The 19,137-nt window shown below is 61.4% G+C and overlaps 1 protein-coding gene across 3 annotated transcripts in view; it reads left to right on the top strand.

Annotated features, from left to right (window-relative positions):
- MAPK8IP2 (mitogen-activated protein kinase 8 interacting protein 2) overlaps positions 1-17,457 on the top strand; it is a 62,631-nt gene extending 45,174 nt beyond the window's left edge. For 2 of the 3 annotated variants that reach the window (XM_073329050.1, XM_073329051.1), the window contains 5 exons: positions 6,086-6,195; positions 14,051-14,170; positions 15,148-15,218; positions 16,340-16,438; positions 16,944-17,457. In XM_073329050.1, coding sequence (XP_073185151.1) covers positions 6,086-6,195; positions 14,051-14,170; positions 15,148-15,218; positions 16,340-16,438; positions 16,944-17,016 — 473 coding nt within the window. In that variant the 3' untranslated portion in view covers positions 17,017-17,457. Of the gene's footprint in view, positions 1-6,085; positions 6,196-14,050; positions 14,171-15,147; positions 15,219-16,339; positions 16,439-16,943 lie in introns of those variants that run through there. The other variant, XM_073329052.1, reaches the window with a different exon arrangement.
- The last annotated feature ends 1,680 nt before the right edge of the window (positions 17,458-19,137 follow it).

The raw sequence follows: 19,137 nt of genomic DNA on the forward strand, positions 1-19,137 counted from the left end.
GTCATAGAGGAGGTACCGGCACAACATTGGTGAAAGCAGTTTTACTCTTGCTATTCCCTCCAAGCCAAGTCCAGGGGACCTGAGGCTTATCCTCAATCTATGAAACTTGAATAGATTCATCAAGAAGATGATGTTTTGCCTGGTTTCCCTGGTTCCGTGTATCCTTTCCGTAGGTCTTGTTGCTTGGCATGCTGCTCTCAGCATGAGAGACGCTGATTTCATGTGGCTGTCCACCTGAGCCAAAGACGTTTCCCCAGGTTCATGGCTTGTACATGCTCACTTCCACTTTACAGTCCCCACTTTGGCCTGTTGTGAGCCCCCAATGCATGGCAGTGGCGACTGATGACCTCTGGAAGATCAGTGTTCAAGTGTTCCTGTGTCTGGACAGCTGGTGGATCCAAGGCTGCTCCAGATAGCAGGTGGAAGACAACAGACAAATCCAGTCCCCATTTGACACCCCAGTCCTGCACTCTGCAAAGGACAGAGTTTATCAAGGCAGTTCTCAATTCGACAACAGCCTGCATGCCGCAGGCCAGGTTCCAAGTGACTCTGGACCTGTGCGCCCCTCTCCAGCCTCACCCTCAGACTCCTGTAAGAAATTGTCTGAGACTCCTTGGGCACATGGCGGCTTGTGCATACGTGACTCGTTATGGCAGTCGTCACCTGAGGCGCGTGCAGGAGTGACTGAAGTCTCTCTACCATCAGCTGGACGTGCTAGTTCTCATCCCTGCAAGGGTTCTAGCTTCCTTGGATTGGTGAGTGAACCTGTCCAACTTGTGCAGGGGAATTTCCTTCTCACGTCCCCTTCCCTCCATGAGCCTAGCCACATCGACATCATCCTTAGGCTGAGGAGCACACTTACGAGATCTCTGAACTCAAGGACTTAGTCAGATCCGGAGCTATCCCTACCCATGAATGTTCTCAAGCTTTGCACAGTATAGCAGGCAGGCCAGGTCTTCCTGCCACACATCAAAGGCAGTCCTTTGCACGTCCACATGGACAACCCCACAGCCATGTTTTATTTGAACAGACAGGGCAACGCCATGGGCGACAGGAAGCAGCGAACCTTTCGAAGTTCTGCACCAGGAACGCAGTCCTGCTCAAAGGGCCGCACCTCTAGGAATACAGAGCAGCCTGACAAGCCAGCTCGGCAGGTCCTTCAGGATGGGCCATGACTGGGGTCTGAAAACCAAAGTGCTCAGGTTGCCGTTTCACACTTGGTGGGCACCTGCAGTAGATCTGTGCACCATAAAGCAGAGCAGGAAGTGCGATCAGTGCTGCTGCAGGGCAGGTTACAGTCGGGGCTCCGTCCTGGACTGGCTGCTGCTCCCGAGGAAGGACAGTCTACTCTGTGCATTCCCTCCCATGCCTTTAATTCCTAAGGTGATTCTCAGGCTCAAGCAGGACTGCACCAAGTTGATCTCCATAGTCCCTGCTTGGCCCAGGCAGCACTGGTGCCCTTTATACCCTCCACTGGGAGCACGGTCAGACACTGGGTACATGTACCAGCCCAACAGGGACCGCTGTGGGAACAGCCTCCAGCTTCGGTGCACTGGGCGTGCACACACCTAATACGGAATGGAGACTTGCAACACATCGCGAAGAACAGCCACAGGATACGGGAGTAACCGTTCTGTATTGTTCTTGGAAGTGTGGCTATCGATCCCCAGAACCCGTAGAGGCCCAGATCGATGGTTTCCAAGCTGTGGTCCATGGACCTGTGGGAGGTTGCAAACCACTGAGTTAGATGGAATAAAGGGGCCAACGAGTCAAAGGTGTTAACATGACCCTGAACTATCCAGCATTAAAGAGTTTTAAATGAGGTCTGTGGCTGGGTACACAGAGACCTCCACCTCTTAGTACATGGCAAACAGACCCCGACAACTCCTTTGATCCCTTTAGTAAAGATACAGAAGAGAAGGAAACACAGTTAAAGCATTTGAAATGTAAGTATTGAGTAAGACTTTCATTTCAACAGCACCCCGGGTTCCCTTTCCCTTTAGCTTCGCAGAGCCTTTAGAAGGAAAAGCCCTTTGTCTGACAGTCTCTTAGCTGGTGCTAACCATGGTCTGTGTTCCGTTTTGGGGAAAAGAGGAGTCAGTGGAGCTGGCATTGCTGCTGATGTTGTTAAAATCCAATATCGGCTCCCAGAAGCCAAGACAAGACCAGCACAAGAGGGGAGAGGAAAGAACAGCAAAGAGAGCAGACGCGGCTTCTGCCGCTGGTGCTGACTCGCCCTTGCAACCTCATGGCTGGAAAAATACAGGCCCAGCACCCAGTCTGATTAGCCACTCTGAGACCGGCCACTTGTACCAGCATCAGGTAGTTTAGGGCAGTGGCTCTCAACTTTTCCGGACATCTGTTCCCCTTTCAGGAGGCTGATTTGTCTTGCGTACCCCAAGTTTCAACTCTCTTAAAAACGACTTGCTGACAAAATCAGACCTAAAAATACAGACGTGTCACGGCCCACTAGTACTGAACAACGGCTGACTTTCTCCTTTTCACCATATAATTATAAAACAAATCAATTGGAATATAAATATTGTACTTAAATTTCAGGGTATCGTATATAGAGCCATATAAACAAGTCATGGTCTGTATGAAATTTTAGTTTGTACTGAGTTCGCTAGTGCTTTTTATGTACTCAGTTGTAAAACCAGGCAAATATCTAGATGAGCTGACGTACCCCCTGGAAGATCTCTACATAGCCCCAGGGGTACACTTACCACTGGTTGAAGGCACTGCTTTTAGCAGACTCTTTCTGACCACAGGTTCACAGCAGTGTTCCAAACTACACAGTCTTGGCTGGCTAAGCCAAACTCCCGTTAGACAGAAGGGACAGGAGCGGGAGAGGAACAGGAGCAGGAGAGGAAAGAGGGGAACCGAGGCGGGGGAGAAAGAGGAGCGAGAGAGGAAAGAGGGGAACCGAGGCAGAGAAAGAACAGGAGCGGGAAAGGAAAGAGGGGAACTGAGGCAGGGGAGGAACAGGAGTGGGAGAGGAAAGAGGGGAACCGAGGCAGGGGAGGAAGAGGAGCGGGGGAGGAACAGGAGTGGGAGAGGAAAGAGGGGAACCGAGGCATGGGAGGAACAGGAGCGGGAGAGGAACAGGAGCGGGAGAGGAAAGAAGGGAACCACGGCGGGGGAGGAACAGGAGTGGGAGAGGAAAGAGGGGAACCGAGGCAGGGGAGGAAGAGGAGCGGGGGAGGAACAGGAGTGGGAGAGGAAAGAGGGGAACCGAGGCATGGGAGGAACAGGAGCGGGAGAGGAAAGAGGGGAACCACGGCGGGGGAGGAACAGGAGCGGGAGAGGAAAGAGGGGAACCGAGGCGGGGAGGAACAGGAATGGGAGAGGAAAGAGGGGAACTGAGGCGGGGGAGGAAGAGGAGCGGGAGAGGAAAGAGGAGAACCACGGCGGGGGAGGAACAGGAGCGGGAGAGGAAAGAGGAGAACCGAGGCGGGGGAGGAACAGGAACGGGAGAGGAACAGGAGCGGGAGAGGAAAGAGGAGAACCGAGGCGGGGGAGAAACAGGAGTGGGAGAGGAAAGAGGAGAACCGAGGTGGGGGAGGAACAGGAACGGGAGAAGAAAGAGGGGAACCGAGGCGGGGGAGGAAGAGGAGCGGGAGAGGAAAGAGGGGAACCGAGGCGAGGGAGGAACAGGAGCGGGAGAGGAAAGAGGGGAACCGAGGCGGGGGAGGAACAGGAGCGGGAGAGGAAAGAGGAGAACTGAGGCGGGAAGGAACAGGAGCGGGAGAGGAAAGAGGAGAACCGAGGGGAGGAAGGAACAGGAGCGGGAGAGGAAAGAGGGGAACCGAGGCGGGGGAGGAACAGGAGCGGGAGAGGAAAGAGGGGAACCGAGGCGGGGGAGGAACAGGAGCGGGAGAGGAAAGAGGGGAACCGAGGCGGGGGAGGAACAGGAGCGGGAGAGGAAAGAGGGGAACCGAGGCGGGGGAGGAACAGGAGCGGGAGAGGAAAGAGGAGAACTGAGGCGGGAAGGAACAGGAGCGGAAGAGGAAAGAGGGGAACCAAGGCGGGGGAGGAACAGGAGCGGGAGAGGAAAGAGGAGAACCGAGGCAGGAAGGAACAGGACATGCTTTGTGGGAACGGGGGAGATGACGTCTCATGTCCCAAGCAGTGTCCAGGATTAGGCTGGAGCCAGTGACAATGGTGATGTCATCTGGGTCCCACCCTCCAGCCCATTCTGATCAGGCCTCCTGTAAGGATCAGGATGAGGGAAGTCTGGGGTCCCAGGAGATGGTGGGAGGTGCAGCCATGATTGGGAAGTTTGCTGCTTCCTGTACTCGTCTGTCAGTCATCCAGCATCATGGAACCCAGCAGCTCCCCCCTGGTCATTTTCCCCCTCCCTCCCATCTCTAAGGACCCCAGAAGCCGGTGAAGGCGGAATAGCCCCTTGTTGTTGTGTGCTCCAGTTAGATCGAATTTCCAGCACACCAATTTCAGTGCCCGGATTTCCAGTCCCACACTTCTCTTGCAGCAGGCAGGATCTTAACCCGGCCCGGGAGTTCTGCCAGGAGCCCATTTCCCTTGGGCTAATTCAGTCACTCTCTTTTCTGCCCCTTTCCCCACCGACATTTGTTGTCACTGCTTAATATGCCACATTATAAACTTGCCCTCCCTCTGCATCTGAGCTCATAGTTGGGGTACGTTTTTGCCCCATTATCGCACCAGACCAAGTACAGGAGCCCTGCCCTCCCACCCGGGCACGCGGGATGCAGAGCCGGGGCTCCAGCAGGGAGTAGCCCGTGGAGAACAGACGATAGGGAAGCTGGGAGCAGAGCCTTGTGGGGTCTCTGTTAGGTCCAGGCTTGTTTAGCATCTTCACTAGCCTGTTGCTGACACGTACAGATGATACTAAATCAAGTAAATAAAAGGTGGTTACAAGGAGGAGGGAGAAAAATTGTTCTCCTTAACCTCTGAGGACAGGACAAGAAGCAATGGGCTTAAATTTCAGCAAGGGTGGTTTAGGTTGGACATTAGGAAAAGCTTCCCAGCGTCAGGGTGGTTAAGCCCTGGGAAAAATTGCCCAGGGAGGTTGTGGAGATTTTTAAGAGCAGGTTAGACAAACACCTGTCAGGGTTGGGCTAGATAATAGGCCTGCCAGGAGTGCAGGGGACTGGACTACTTGACCTCTCGAGGTCCCTTCCAGTCCTACGATTCTAAACCAGGAGAAGCTGGGAACCCAGCGGGGCTGCGAGAGGTCAGAGCCCTGGGCAGGAACAACCCAGGAGTCAGCCCATGTCCTCAGAGGGAGGAGGAAGCCAGGAGCAGGCCTGGCTGAGAGTGTCTGAGGGGGCAGCACTGTGGTCAGGCGTTTGCTGGGGCGGCAGCGGGGGGAAAGGGCACTGCTGTTATGGGGCAGCTTTTGCAGAGGCCTCCTGTGGGGGAGCTGGGCGGGGACAGTCCCTGCCCATAGGGTTGGATGGCACCTGGGCCCCGCTCTGCTCTGGGCGGCTTCTTGCCAGTGAGAGTCTGAGAAAGTGGGCGCAGCGCGTAGAGGCTGGGCGGGCCGGCTGGCGGGGGGCTGATCTGTGCTCCCTCGCTGGTTCCCTCTCTCTGAGGTCGTGTCTGCTGTGGGAGGGGACAGCGACGGCCGCCGCATTGGGTGTAGCCACCGCAGGGCCCCGCGGGCTACAGGCCTTTAGGCACCCCTGTGTCTCAGGGAGATGATAGCTGTCTGCAGGTTGCACAGGGGGGCGCGACCCCCCAGGGAGGGACGAGGTGTCTCGGGTGGCGCGAGGGGTATCTAGGAGGAGGGGGCTGAAGTGCCTTGGCACTGAATGGCACTGGGAGGAAGTGGGGGTCCCTAGGGCAGGGCACTAGAGAACGTACCCAGTGGGCTCTTCCTGTCTCTGATGTGTATGCTTCTGCCAGCCGGGACTCCAGCGCTCCCCAGTGCCCAGCCCATCCGCAGGTATCCTGCAACCCTGCCTCCGGCTGAGTGCGTCCAATGCCTCTGGCTCCCCCCCACTCAGCGGGGCGCTGCTGGCTGGGATAAGGCCTCAAACCCCCCCCCACAACCCTTTGGTGCTGATGGTTTTCTCCAGGGCTTGCATGACTCTGTTTTCAGGTCTGAAGAGGAACCCTGGCTGGGTGGAGAGGTTCAACGTGCAGTTTCTGGGCTCTGTGGAGGTCCCACACCACCAGGGGAATGGCATCCTGTGTGCAGCCATGCAGAAGGTGAGGCAACAGCTCCGCAGGGGGCGGGCCAAGCAACGTGGGTCGCTGGAATCAAGGGACTTTGTACTTCCCAGGGAATTGCTGTTATAACCCAGGAGCTCTGGGCTTGTGGGGAGGGGTCTCCTAGCCACCCCAGTCTCAGCCTCTCCCAGCAGGGGGTGCTGTGAAGAACGGAGCAGGAGTCCTGGCTGTGGGGGCGCTCCCGGCTACCCCAGTCCCAGCCAGGGGCACTGTAGGGAATGGGGCAGGAGTCCTGGCTGTGGGGGCGCTCCCGGCTACCCCAGTCCCAGCCAGGGGCACTGTAGGGAATGGGGCAGGAGCCCTGGCTGTGGGGGGCGCTCCCGGCTACCCCAGTCCCAGCCAGGGGCACTGTAGGGAATGGGGCAGGAGTCCTGGCTGTGGGGGCGCTCCCGGCTACCCCAGTCCCAGCCAGGGGCACTGTAGGGAATGGGGCAGGAGTCCTGGCTGTGGGGGCGCTCCCGGCTACCCCAGTCCCAGCCAGGGGCACTGTAGGGAATGGGGCAGGAGCACTGGATGTGGGGGGCGCTCCCGGCTACCCCAGTCCCAGCCAGGGGCACTGTAGGGAATGGAGCAGGAGCCCTGGCTGTGGGGGGTGCTCCCAGCTACCCCAGTCCCAGCCAGGGGCACTGTAGGGAATGGGGCAGGAGCACTGGATGTGGGGGGCGCTCCCAGCTACCCCAGTCCCAGCCAGGGGCACTGTAGGGAATGGGGCAGGAGCCCTGGCTGTGGGAGCACTGTACTTTGCAAAGCAGTGACTCTGCCAGGGGCTACAGGTCGTGGTGGAAACCAGCTGAACGTGAGCTCTGGGGCGCTGTAGGGTGACTAGACAGAAAATGTGAAACATCAGGATGGGGGAGGGAAATAGTTCCCTACTGAAGACAAAGCCCCTAACATCGGGTCGTCTGGTCACCCGTGGGAGCCGAAAGCCATTGAACAAAGCCACGGGCCCTGTGGGTGATGGAAGCCAGGCATCTGGTTGCTATTATTACTCCAAGCCTGCCGCAGCCCAGCACCCTCGTTCCAGCAGCCCTGTGCGAGCTCCCAGGGTGGTGGGTCACTAAGAAAGGCAGCGCAGTCCCCAGCCCTACCAGCGGCAGAGGAGTGAGTCGCGCAGAGGTCCGACCCCCACAAGTCAGACAGTCCCCGGGCAGGCGGGGCCCAGTTCTCATGTCCACTCATCGAAAGGGTGTGGAGAAACTGGAGAGGGTCCAGAGAAGAGCCAGGAGAATGACTAAAGGGTGAGAAACCCGCCTTAGAGGGAGAACCAACAGGGGCTCCCTCTGGTTAGCTCAACAAAGAAGGTGAAGGGGTGACTTGGTCCCAGTCTGTTTACGAGTATCTCCCTTGGGAGAAGGGTTTTGCTAGCTGACAGCTCTTGAGTCTAGCAAAGACGCAACAAATCCAGTGGCTGGCAGCTTGGAGCGAGGCCCATTCACCTGGAAATAGGGGCCCGCTTTTACCAGTGAGGGCAATTAACCACTGATGGCTGCTCCCTCACTCGGAGATCGGGTGGGTCTGTCTCAGAGACACTCGGCCAGAAGGGTTGGGCTGGATGCAGGAAGCACGGGGCGAGGGTCTCTGGTCGGTGTTACTGTGACGCAGCAGGGAGGGGAGAGTGTTGACCTGGGAATGTGGCAGGGGAGTTTCACTGGGGATGGGAGACCTGAGAGCCTGTCACCTGAGCCAGGAAGGGGAGGGGGAGATAACACCTCTGCCTGGGAAACTGGACAAAGGCTGCAGGAGGGAGCCTGCTGGGGGGGGGGGGTTAGTTTCAGTTTGGGGCTGGGTGGAGGAACACAGGGAACCCCAGGACTGGGGTCTCAGCTCCCTGCTCCCCCAGAAGGACTTGACTGAGGGGTCCTGGTTGTACCCACAAGCTCTGTTTTGGACTGTGTTCCTGTTGTCCAATGAACCTTCTGTTTTACTGGCTGGCTGAGAGTCTCAGTGGATCCCAGGAAGAGGGGTGCAGGGCCTGGACTCCCCCACACTCCGTGACAACTGGTGGCAGAGGTGGGATGTACTGCACCCCGTGAACGGCGCTTCCTGCAGTAAGTGACTGGGGAGCAGTAAAACGAAGGGGGATTGACAGGGACCAGGCGTGCTGAAGATCCAGAGAGAGACGGTTTCAGGGGGCGGTTAACCCCTGGGAGTGTGTGACCAGAGAGAAGGACTGTTGCAGTAACAGGGTCCCCCGGGGGATTGCAGCGAGCGGTCCCATGGGCGGAGGAGTCAGCAGCTCGACCCTGGCAAAGAGGTGGTGACCTCAAGAAGGACCGGCACACGAGGGGTTCTCCCTGGAAACCGTGGAAAGCTGCCTGGCCTGTGAGTGGCCAGCAGGGAGATGTACGCTAAACGCCTTAAGAGCGACCTGGTGGAGCTGTGCAGGCAGAGGGGGCTGCGCATCGGGAGGTCCACCAAGGAACAGCTGATTGCCCAGTTGGAGGAGAAGGATCACTTGGATGACCCGATCCCTGTCCCGGAGGGAAGCCGCCTGTCGGACGCAGCGTGGGCCCTGGGGCCTGACCGGGCTGGGAGGGGTCAGACTGCTGCCGAGGGGTCAGACTGTACCTAGGGGAGGGGTTGGGGGAAGCCCAGCGAATACCGAGGGCACTCTGACCCCGGCAGCCAGCAGGGGATCCTCCCGGCGGAGCTCCCCATCCCTGGAGCGGAGGCGGCTGGAATGGGAGAGGGAGATGAAAATGATTTAACTGGGAATTGGTCCTGCTTCGAGCAGGGGGTTGGACTAGATGACCTTCTGGGGTCCCTTCCAACCCTGATATTCTATGATTCTATGAGAGAGCTGGAGGATCATGAAAAGCAGCATCAGCATGAGGAGAAGCAACATCAGCATGAGCAGGAGGAGAAGGAGAAACAATGCCAGCATGAAGAGAAGCAGAGACAGCATGAACTGGAGCTGGCCAGGCTGAGGAGCAGTGGGGCCGCGGCTGCAGTGAGTGAGGGGGGACCCAAGACTGCAGGGAGCTTTGATAAGTGCTTCCTGGCCCAGCGGAAGGAGGGGGAGGACATAGATAGCTTCCTGACGGCCTTTGAGAATGCCTGCAAGATGCACAGGGTTGACCCTGCAGACAGGCTCCAGTTCCTCACCCCCTTACTGGACCCCAAAGCCGTGGAGGTGTACAGCCGGATGACAGGGGTGGAGGCAGGGGACTATGAACTGTTCAAACAGGCCCTGCTCCGTGAGTTTGGGCTGACCCCCGAGATGTACCGGAGAAGGTTCTGGAGTCAGCGTAAAACGCCTGAGGTCACCTACCTACAACTGGTCAACCGGATGCAGGGGTATGCCCGCAAGTGGACAGCTGGGGCCCGAGCTAAAGAGGACCTGCTTGACCTAATCGTACTGGAGCAACTGTATGATCAGTGCCCTTCCGACCTGAGGCTGTGGCTGGTGGACAAAAAGCTCGAGAACCCCCAGCACGCAGGGCAGCTGGCCGACGAGTTTGTGAACAGTCGGTCAGGGGGTAGCAGGGAGGAGTCCCAAAAGAACAGGCCCCCCCAATGCAGAGAGAGAGTCACCATGGGACCTCCCACCAGGGAAATAGGGAGAACCCCCTCCAAAGGGGAACGCCTGGCATTGGGCCCTTCCGACCCACTCGAGGGGACCAACGTGACCTGAGCTGCTATCACTGTGGCCAGAGAGGCCACATACGGTCCCAGTGCCCCAGGCTCAGGGACAGACTGAACAGACCCAACCTACCCAGGGTTAACTGGGTAGGGACCCAGCTGGACGAGGGGCAGACGACCCAGGGAAGGGGGGCTACCAGTTTACCACCTGCTCAGGAGGGAAGAGTACCCCAGGCCAGCTCCGCCAGAGGGCTGGAGGCTCTGGACTCAGGGTGCTCAGTTTACAGGGTGGGCGCGGGGCTGTCCCTCCGGAGAGAGTGCCTTGTTCCCCTGGAGGTGGATGGGAGGAAGGTCAATGGATACTGGGATACGGGCGCGGAGGTGACGCTGGCCTGGCCCGAGGTGGTGGCCCCAGATCGGGTGGTGCCCAACACCTACCTGACCCTGACAGGGGTGGGCGGGACCCCATTTAAGGTGCCCGTGGCAAGGGTACACCTGAAATGGGGGGCCAGGGAGGGCCCCAAGGATGTGGGGGTGCACCACCATTTGCCCACTGAGGTTTTGATGGGGGGAACCCAGAGGACTGGCCAAGCAAGCCCCAGACCGCCCTAGTTGTGACCCGTAGCCAGAGCCGGCGAGGGGCACTGCGCCCTGACCTCGGGGAGGGTACCACACCAGAGGCTCAGGACCCTACCCTGGTGGGGAGGGAGGGCCGAGGGGCCCGGCTCAGAGAGGCTGAGGCCTCAGACCTGGCCACTGAGGGGGAACCGGGCCCCGTCCCTTCCCCAGCCGCTGAGTTCCAGGCCGAGTTGAGGAAAGATCCCTCCTTGTGGAAGCTCAGGGACCTGGCCGACCTCAGGGTGGTACGGACCATGAGGAGAGGCTGCCAGGAGAGGTTCCTGTGGGAGAAGGGGTTCCTGTACCGAGAATGGGCTCCCACAAGGGAAGTAGAGTCCTGTGGGATCAGGAGGCAGCTGGTGGTCCCCCAGAAGTATCGCCGCAGGCTCCTGTCCCTGGCCCATGACATCCCCCTCGCAGGGCACCAGGGAATCCGGCGCACCCGGCAGAGGTTGCTACAGAACTTTTACTGGCCCGGGGTCTTTACCACGGTCCGGCAGTATTGCCGATCCTGTGACCCCTGTCAGAGGGTGGGGAAGGCCCGGGACAAGGGGAAAGCAGCTTTGAGACCTTTGCCCATCATAGAGGAGCCTTTCCAGAAGGTGGCCATGGACATCGTGGGGCCTCTCAGCAGGACGACCCGGTCGGGGAAGAAATACATTCTGGTGGTGGTAGATTTTGCCACCCGCTACCCCGAGGCAGTGCCCTTAGCTTCCATTGAAGCCGACACCGTGGCCGACGCGCTCCTGACCATTTTCAGCCGAGTGGGGTTCCCCAAGGAAGTCTTGACAGACCAAGGCTCCAACTTCATGTCGGCCCTGCTCCGGTGCTTGTGGGAGAAATGTGGGGTCCGGCACGACTGGGCCTCAGCTTATCACCCCCAGTCCAATGGGCTGGTGGAGAGGTTCAATGGGACGCTAAAGATGATGCTGAAAACCTTTATGAACCAGCACCCGCAGGATTGGGACAAGTACTTACCTCACCTGCTGTTCGCGTACAGGGAGGTGCCCCAGGAGTCTACCGGATTTTCGCCTTTCGAACTGTTATATGGAAGGAGGGTGAGGGGCCCCCTGGACCTGATGAGAGACGAGTGGGAGGGGAAGGCCACTCCCGATGGAGAGTCAGTGGTGGAGTATGTCCTGATCTTCCGAGAGAGACTGGCTGAACTCATGGGCCTGGCCAGGGAGAATCTGGCCCGAACCCAGAGGAAGCAGAAGGTCTGGTATGACCGCAGGGCACGGGCCCGTGCCTACGCCACCGGGGATCCGGTGATGGTTCTCATCCCTGTGAGAAAGAACAAACTACAGGCCGCCTGGGAGGGCCCTTTCAAGGTCGTCAAGCAGCTAAACGAGGTAAACTGTGGTGGAGCTGTCGAACCGGGCGCACCACCGCCGGGTGTGCCATGTGAATATGATGAAGCCATATTATGCCAGGGGGAATGTGGTGTTGGCCGTGTGTGGACAGTGGGAGGAGCAGGGAGACAACCCTTTAGTAGATCTATTCCCTGGGACCAGAGCTGGTTCCCCCCTGGAAACAATTCCCCTCTTGGATCAGCTAACCCCTGCCCAGCAAGCTGAGGTCAGGGGGGTGCTGCATCCGTACCGACCGCTGTTTTCCAACCAGCCTGGACGCACTAATCTGACTGTCCACTGGGTGCAGACAGGGTCGCACCCGCCGATAAGATGCTCCCCCTTCCGAGTCACAGGGAAAACTGCTCAGGACCTGGAAAGAGAGGTCCGGGACATGCTGGCTTTGGGGGTGATCCAGCCATCGGCCAGCCCTTGGGCCTCGCCGGTGGTGCTGGTCCCCAAAAAGGATGGGTCGGTCCGGTTCTGTGTGGACTATCGGAAGCTCAATGCCATCACTGTATCGGATGCCTACCCCGTGCCCAGGCCGGACGAGCTCCTAGACAAGCTGGGAGGAGCTCGGTACCTCACCACCATGGACCTTACAAAGGGCTACTGGCAAGTGCCGCTGGATGCAGATGCCTGGCTGAAATCAGCCTTTATCACCCCTCTGAGTTCCTGACCCTGCCTTTCGGCCTCAAGGGAGCGCCGGCCACCTTCCAGCGCCTAGTGGACCAGCTCCTGAGGGGGATGGAGATTTTTGCCGTGGCATATATTGATGACATCTGTGTCTTTAGCCAGACCTGGGAGGACCAGGTGTCCCAGGTTAGACAAGTGCTGGACCGACTCCAGGGGGCTGGTCTGACTGTAAAAGCGGAGAAGTGCAAGGTGGGAATGGCGGAAGTATCTTACCTGGGCCATCGGGTGGGGAGCGGCTGCCTAAAGCCGGAACCAGCTAAGGTGGAGGTGATCAGAGACTGGCCCGCTCCCCACACCAAAAAGCAGGTCCAAGCCTTTATTGGGATGGCAGGATACTATCGAAGGTTTTTGCCCCACTTTAGCGCCATAGCCACCCCCATCACTGAGCTATGCAAGAAGGGGAAGCCAGACAAGGTGGTCTGGACCGAGCAGTGCCAGGAGGCTTTCCAGGTGCTGAAGGAGGCTCTGGTCAGTGGCCCAGTTCTGGCAAACCCAGACTTTGACAAGCCCTTTATGGTGTTCACCGACGCCTCCGACACGGGACTGGGGGTGGTGTTAATGCAGGAGGATGAAAAGGGGGAGAGACACCCCATCGTGTACCTGAGCAAGAAGTTGCTACCCCGGGAGCAACACTACGCGACCATCGAGAAGGAGTGCCTGGCCCTGGTGTGGGCCCTCAAGAAACTAGAGCCCTTTCCCCTCCGGCGACACTTCACCGTCTACACCGACCACTCTCCCCTGACCTGGCTGCACCAGATGAAAGGAGCCAACGCCAAACTCCTGAGGTGGAGCCTGCTCCTGCAGGATTACGACATGGACGTGGTCCACGTGAAGGGAAGTGCCAACCTGATAGCGGATGCGCTGTCCCGGAGAGGGGGCCCCGAACTTCCCCGGGTCGCTGGTCAGCGTGACCCCGCTCAGTTCAGTCTCGAAGGGGGGAGAGATGTGACGATGTGACTCAGCAGGGAGGGGGGAGTGTTGACCTGGGAATGTGCCCTGGGGAGGGGAGACCTGAGAGCCTGTCACCTGAGCCAGGACGGGGAGGGGGAGGTAACACTTCTGCCCGGGAAACTGGACAAAGGCTGCAGGAGGGAGCCTGCTGGTGGGGTTTTGGTTTCAGTTTTGGGCTGGGTGGTGGAATGCAGGGAACCCCAGGGCTGGGGTCTAAGCTCCCTGCCCCCCAGAAGGACTTGACTGAGGGGTCCTGGTTGTACCCACAAGCTCTGTTTTAGACTGTGTTCCTATTGTCCAATAAGCCTTCCCTTTTACTGGCTGGCTGAGAGTGAATCTCAGGAAGAGGGGTGCAGGCCCCAGACTACCCCACACTCTGTGACAGTTACCCAGGGGATCAGAATAAGTTTCTGACTCGAGCGGCACTGCAGGGAGTGGGGCAGGAGTGCTAGCTGCGGGGGAGCTTCTGGCAACTCCTGTCTGGCCTGGCTGCCGGGGGCACTGGACGGTGGGAAGCATGCCTGCAGAAGGTGGGTCCAGTGCGTGCGGCCATCTCGGCTATTCCTGACTAGCAGCCTGTTTCCATTGCTCCAGCCTGGCCCCTTCCTCCCGCTTACACTCTCCCTGGGCATTTCCAGATCGCCACCACCAGGAAGCTGACGGTGCATTTGCGCCCACCGGCCACTTGTGACCTGGAGATAATGCTGCAGGGCATCAAGCTGATCCTGACCGTGAATGAGTACAGCCGGGACGACGAGGTGAGGGTGGGTGGGGAGCTCTGGGATGGGGCGGGGGCAGCGGCCGTTGGCTGGATGATTGGCTGCAAACACCTAGAAGATAATGAGGTGATAAGTAACAGTCAGCATGGATTTGTCAAGAACAAATCCTGTAAAACCAACCTGATAGCTTTCTTTGACAGGGTAACAAGCCTTGTCGAGAGGGGGGAAGCGGTAGAAGTGGTATAATTTGACTTTGGTAAGGCTTTTCATATGGTCTCAAATGACCTTCTCATACACAAACTAGGGAAATGCAATAGAGCTACTCTAAGGTGGGTGCATAAAGGGTTGAAAACCATTCCCAGAGGGTAGTCATCAGTGGTTCACAGTCAGGCTGGAAGGACAGAACGAGTGGGGTCCCGCAGGGATCGGTTCTGGGTCTGGTTCTGTTCAATATCTTCATCAATGAGTTAGATAATGACATAGAGAGTACACTTATAAAGTTTGTGGATGATACCAAGCTGGGAGGGGTTGCAAGTGCTTTGAGGGATAGGATTAAAATTCAAACGGATCTGGACAAACTGGAGAAATGGTCTGAAGCGTGGCAAGGGGTGCCCACGGCCTCATGCAGGAAGTGCACAAGGATCAGACCGAGTTGCAGCAACAGGAAATTTGGCTAGCTGGAGCCAGGCCAGGGGCAGGAACTGGAGTGACAGTGACACAGGCCAAACCCTTGTCCCCATGTCTGACAGAAGAAGGCTTTGAAAGGGCCCGGTCCGAGTGGAGAGACGGGGCCCGGCCCGAGGCGGAGAGAGTGGGGGGCCAGAGGGGGTCATGTGTCAGACAGGAGGTGAAAGCGGGAGAGTTAGACACACACCGAATAAGGCTAAAGCTGGTACAACGGGGGAAGAGACGCTCTGACGAGGGCGTGGGGGTCTGACAGACAGAAGGACGGGGCGCCCTCTCACTAGAGGGGGCGGCAGGGCTCAGATCGTCTCTGACTGCTGCTTCCTTTTCAGTTGGAGCGATGCAGCCACTTCTTCCAGATGAAGAACATCTCCTTCTGCGGCTGCCACCCCAGGAACAGCTGGTGAGAGGCCCCCGCCCGGCAGGGAACGGGGCAAACCAGCAGCACAGTGCAGCAGCTGGTTACCCAGGGTCAGGGCTCTGGAGATGGCCTCCAGCCCAACACACTCATCCTACCCTGCCCTGCCCAGCCTGTGCCCCACGGAGCCCCCCCGCCTCTGCCCCCGCCCAGCCTGTGACCCCGGGAGCCCCCCCGCCTCTGCCCCTGCCCAGCCTGTGACCCCGGAGCCCCCCCGCCTCTGCCCCCGCCCAGCCTGTGCCCTCCGGAGCCACCCACCGCCTCTGCCCGCGCCCAGCCTGTGCCCCCCGGAGCCCCCCCGCCTCTGCCCCCGCCCAGCCTGTGCCCCCGCCCAGCCTGTGCACCCTGGAGCCCCCCTGCCTCTGCCCCCACCCAGCCTGTGCCCCCGGGAGCCTCCCACACCTCTGGCCCTGCCCAGCCTCTGACCCTGGAGCCCCCCCCCACCCAGCCTGTGCCCTCCGGAGCCACCCACCGCCTCTGCCCGCGCCCAGCCTGTGCCCCCTGGAACCCCCCCGCCTCTGCCCCCGCCCAGCCTGTGCACCCTGGAGCCCCCTGCCTCTGCCCCCGCCCAGCCTGTGCCCCCGGGAGCCTCCCATGCCTCCGACCCCGCCCAGCCTCTGACCCCGGAGCCCCCCCCCGCCCAGCCTGTGCCCCCTGGAGCCCCCCCCGCCTCTGCCCCCCCCAGCCTGTGCCCCCCGGAGCCCCTCCCCACTTCTACCCCCGCCCAGCCTGTGCCCCCCGGAGCCGCCCCCCGCCTCTGCCCCCGCCCAGCCTGTGCCCCCCAGAGCCCTCCCCGCCTCTGCCCCCCCAGCCTGTGCCCCCCGGAGCCCCTCTCCCCGATGTGCTGAGATGCGGGGGGGTCCCATCCCTGAACCATGGCAATAGTTTACTGCAGTTGCTTCGGCTCCTGAATCTTGTCTGCTGTTGTGCAAAACTGGGGTGCGAGGGGGGCTTTGGGGATCATGGGTCTTCTCCAGCCCCTCTGCTGACTTCCCTACAGCCCCGTGGGGCAGCCCTGGGCTCCTGGGGTCTGATCACCGCACAGCAAGCAGGCCGGCCCTGGTGCCTCTCTGGGGCTCTGCTCTGATGCTCCCTTTGTGCTGCAGTTACTTCGGGTTCATCACCAAACATCCCGTGCTCAGCCGCTTCGCCTGCCACGTCTTCGTCTCCCAGGAGTCCATGCGGCATGTCGCCGAGTGTGTCGGGTGAGCTGGGGTAGGGGGCCTGCGGGAAGGGGGGGCTGGGAGCTGAGCTACAGAGGGAGCAGGGGGAACCTGGGAGCTGGAGTTATGGGGTCCCAGGGTTTGCCCCGGCCCTTGCAGTGTGGCCCCCTCCCCCACGGGGTTTGCCCCGGCCCATGGCTGGCCTGCGGCGTGGCCCCCCTCCCCCACGGGGTTTGCCCCGGCCCGTGGCTGGCGTGTGGCGTGGCCCCTCTCCCCCACGGGGTTTGCCCCGACCCGTGGCTGGCGTGCGGCGTGGCTCCCTCCCCCACGGGGTTTGCCCCGGCCCGTGGCTGGCCTGCGGCGTGGGCCCCCCACCCACGGGGTTTGCCCCGACCCGTGGCTGGCCTGCGGCGTGGCCCCCCTCCCCCACGGGGTTTGCCCCAACCCGTGGCTGGCGTGCGGCGTGGCTCCCTCCCCCATGGGGTTTGCCCCGGCCCGTGGCTCACGTGCTGTCTGCCCCCCGCTCACCGTGTCCCTTGCCTTGCAGCCGGGCGTTTCAGGAATATTACCAGGAGCACCTGGAGTACGCCTGCCCCACAGAGGACATTTACCTGGAGTAAGGGCGCGAGTCACTGCAGCTCCTGCTTCCGCCCCCCGTCTAGCCCCACAGATGGCCAGAGACTCTGTCTGACCCCACAACCAGCCGGCTTGGACCCTCCTTCCGCACACGCTGCGGCCCCCACCCCCCGCACAGACTCGCTGCCCATCCTCACTGCTTCTCCCTGGGGGCCCGGAGAGCCGGCTGCTCCTCCCTGAGCTGGGGCTGGAGGGCAGGCCCATCCCAGGCGGGGCAGGCTTTGGCGGGGGGCACCCAGCCCTGGCCGGCCCCTTCCCCCGTGGCTGATGGGAGCGGAGCCCAGGGGGCCTGAGGATAGACTGCGCCGCAGGGGCACCTGCCTCAGTGACCCACGCTAAGGCATGGAGGGCACAAGGGCTGGGCCGGGCAGCTGCCCCCTGCAGCAGGCTCCCCGGGGAGGGGCTGGCGGGGGAGGGAGAGAGCACAGGGAGTGGGGGAGGGGCCGGCGGGGGCAGAGGGAGGACGCGGGAGGCCGGCGGGGGCAGAGGGAGGACGCAGGGAGTGGGGGAGGGGCCGGCAGGGAAAGAGGGAGAGCTCAGGGAGTGGGGGAGGGGCCGGCGGGGGCAAAGAGGGGATGCAGGGAGTGGGGAAGGGGCCGGCGGGGGCAGAGGGGGATGCAGGGAGTGGGGGAGGGGCCGGCGGGGGCAGAGGGGGATGCAGGGAGTGGGGGAGGGGCCGGCGGGGGCAGAGGGGGATGCAGGGAGTGGGGGAGGGGCCGGCGGAGGAGGGAGAGAACACAGGGAGTGGGGGAGGGGTCAGCGGGGGCAGAGGGGGGACGCAGGGAGTGGGGGAGGGAGAGAGCACAGGGAGTGGGGGAGGGGCCGGCGGGGGCAGAGGGAGGACGCAGGGAGTGGGGGAGGGGCTGGCAGGGAAAGGGGGAGAGCTCAGGGAGTGGGGGAGGGGCTGACGGGGGCAGAGGGGGGACGCAGGGAGTGGGGGAGGGAGAGAGCACAGGGAGTGGGGGAGGGGCCGGCGGGGGCAGAGGGGGGACGCAGGGAGTGAGGGTGGGGCCGGCAGGGAAAGGGGGAAAGCTCAGGGAGTGGGGGAGGGGCTGGCGGGGGCAGAGGGAGGACGCAGGGAGTGGGGGAGGGGCTGGCAGGGAAAGGGGGGAGAGCTCAGGGAGTGGGGGAGGGGCCGGCGGGGGCAGAGGGGGGACGCAGGGAGTGGGGGAGGGAGAGAGCACAGGGAGTGGGGGAGGGGCCGGCGGGGGCAGAGGGGGGACGCAGGGAGTGAGGGTGGGGCCGGCGAGGGAGAGCTCAGGGAGTGGGGAGTTGGCAGGGGGTTGGGGAAGTGCAGAGTGGGGGGAGGGGCATGGGGCTGGTGGTTCAGTGGCTTTCTGCCCCCCCCACTCTACAACCTGTTCCAGCCCCCCCGGCTGGGCCCTGCCTGGCCCGCTCCGTGGCTGTGGCCACCCCTCTGGCCGTGGCCGGCACCTGACTCGGGGGGGGGGGGGGCTCATTGTTCAGACCCTGCACTGAGGGTCCGAGGTCACGGGAAGGGGCCTGAGGCCACGCCTGGAGTGGGGGAGGGGTGCCGGCGCGGAGGTGAGCCTGGTCTGGGCCCCTCCAGCCTTTACATCAGGCTTCACCCCCCCACTGCTCCCCCCGGCTGTCTCATCCCCCACAACCCCCCACAACGGCCCCTGGGCCAGCTTATCCCCCCCCAATGACCCCGTGCCAACTCATCCCCCCCCCCAGGCCCCCCAAAGGCCCCTGGGCCGGCTCATCCCCCATGACCCCCCCAGTGATGTGAACCCCTGGGCTAAGTCCTCCCCACCACCACCTGCACCTGGCAACCTGTGTCCCCCGCCCCCCAAGGTGCGGCCCTGACCCCGGGCCACTTGGCCTCTGCCGTGCTCAGGGCCGTGCCCTGCCTGGCCCCCCGGCCAGTGCCCCCTGCCCGGGAATGTGTCTCTGTCAGGGCACCCGCCGTAGCCACGTGGGGCTGGCCCAGGGGCAGGCCCGGCCAGGGGATGGGGCCGGTCTGAGCTCTCTGGGGCAGCCTGGGGGCGGGGGTGCAGGAGGGGCTTTGCACCTGTGCCGGGGCCACCAGGGAGCGGGGGGGCTGGTTCGTGGCCCCCCATCCTGCACCACCACCGGAGCAG

Source organism: Lepidochelys kempii, chromosome 1 (genome assembly GCF_965140265.1).
Source record: "Lepidochelys kempii isolate rLepKem1 chromosome 1, rLepKem1.hap2, whole genome shotgun sequence".
Classification (NCBI taxonomy): Eukaryota; Metazoa; Chordata; order Testudines; family Cheloniidae; genus Lepidochelys; species Lepidochelys kempii.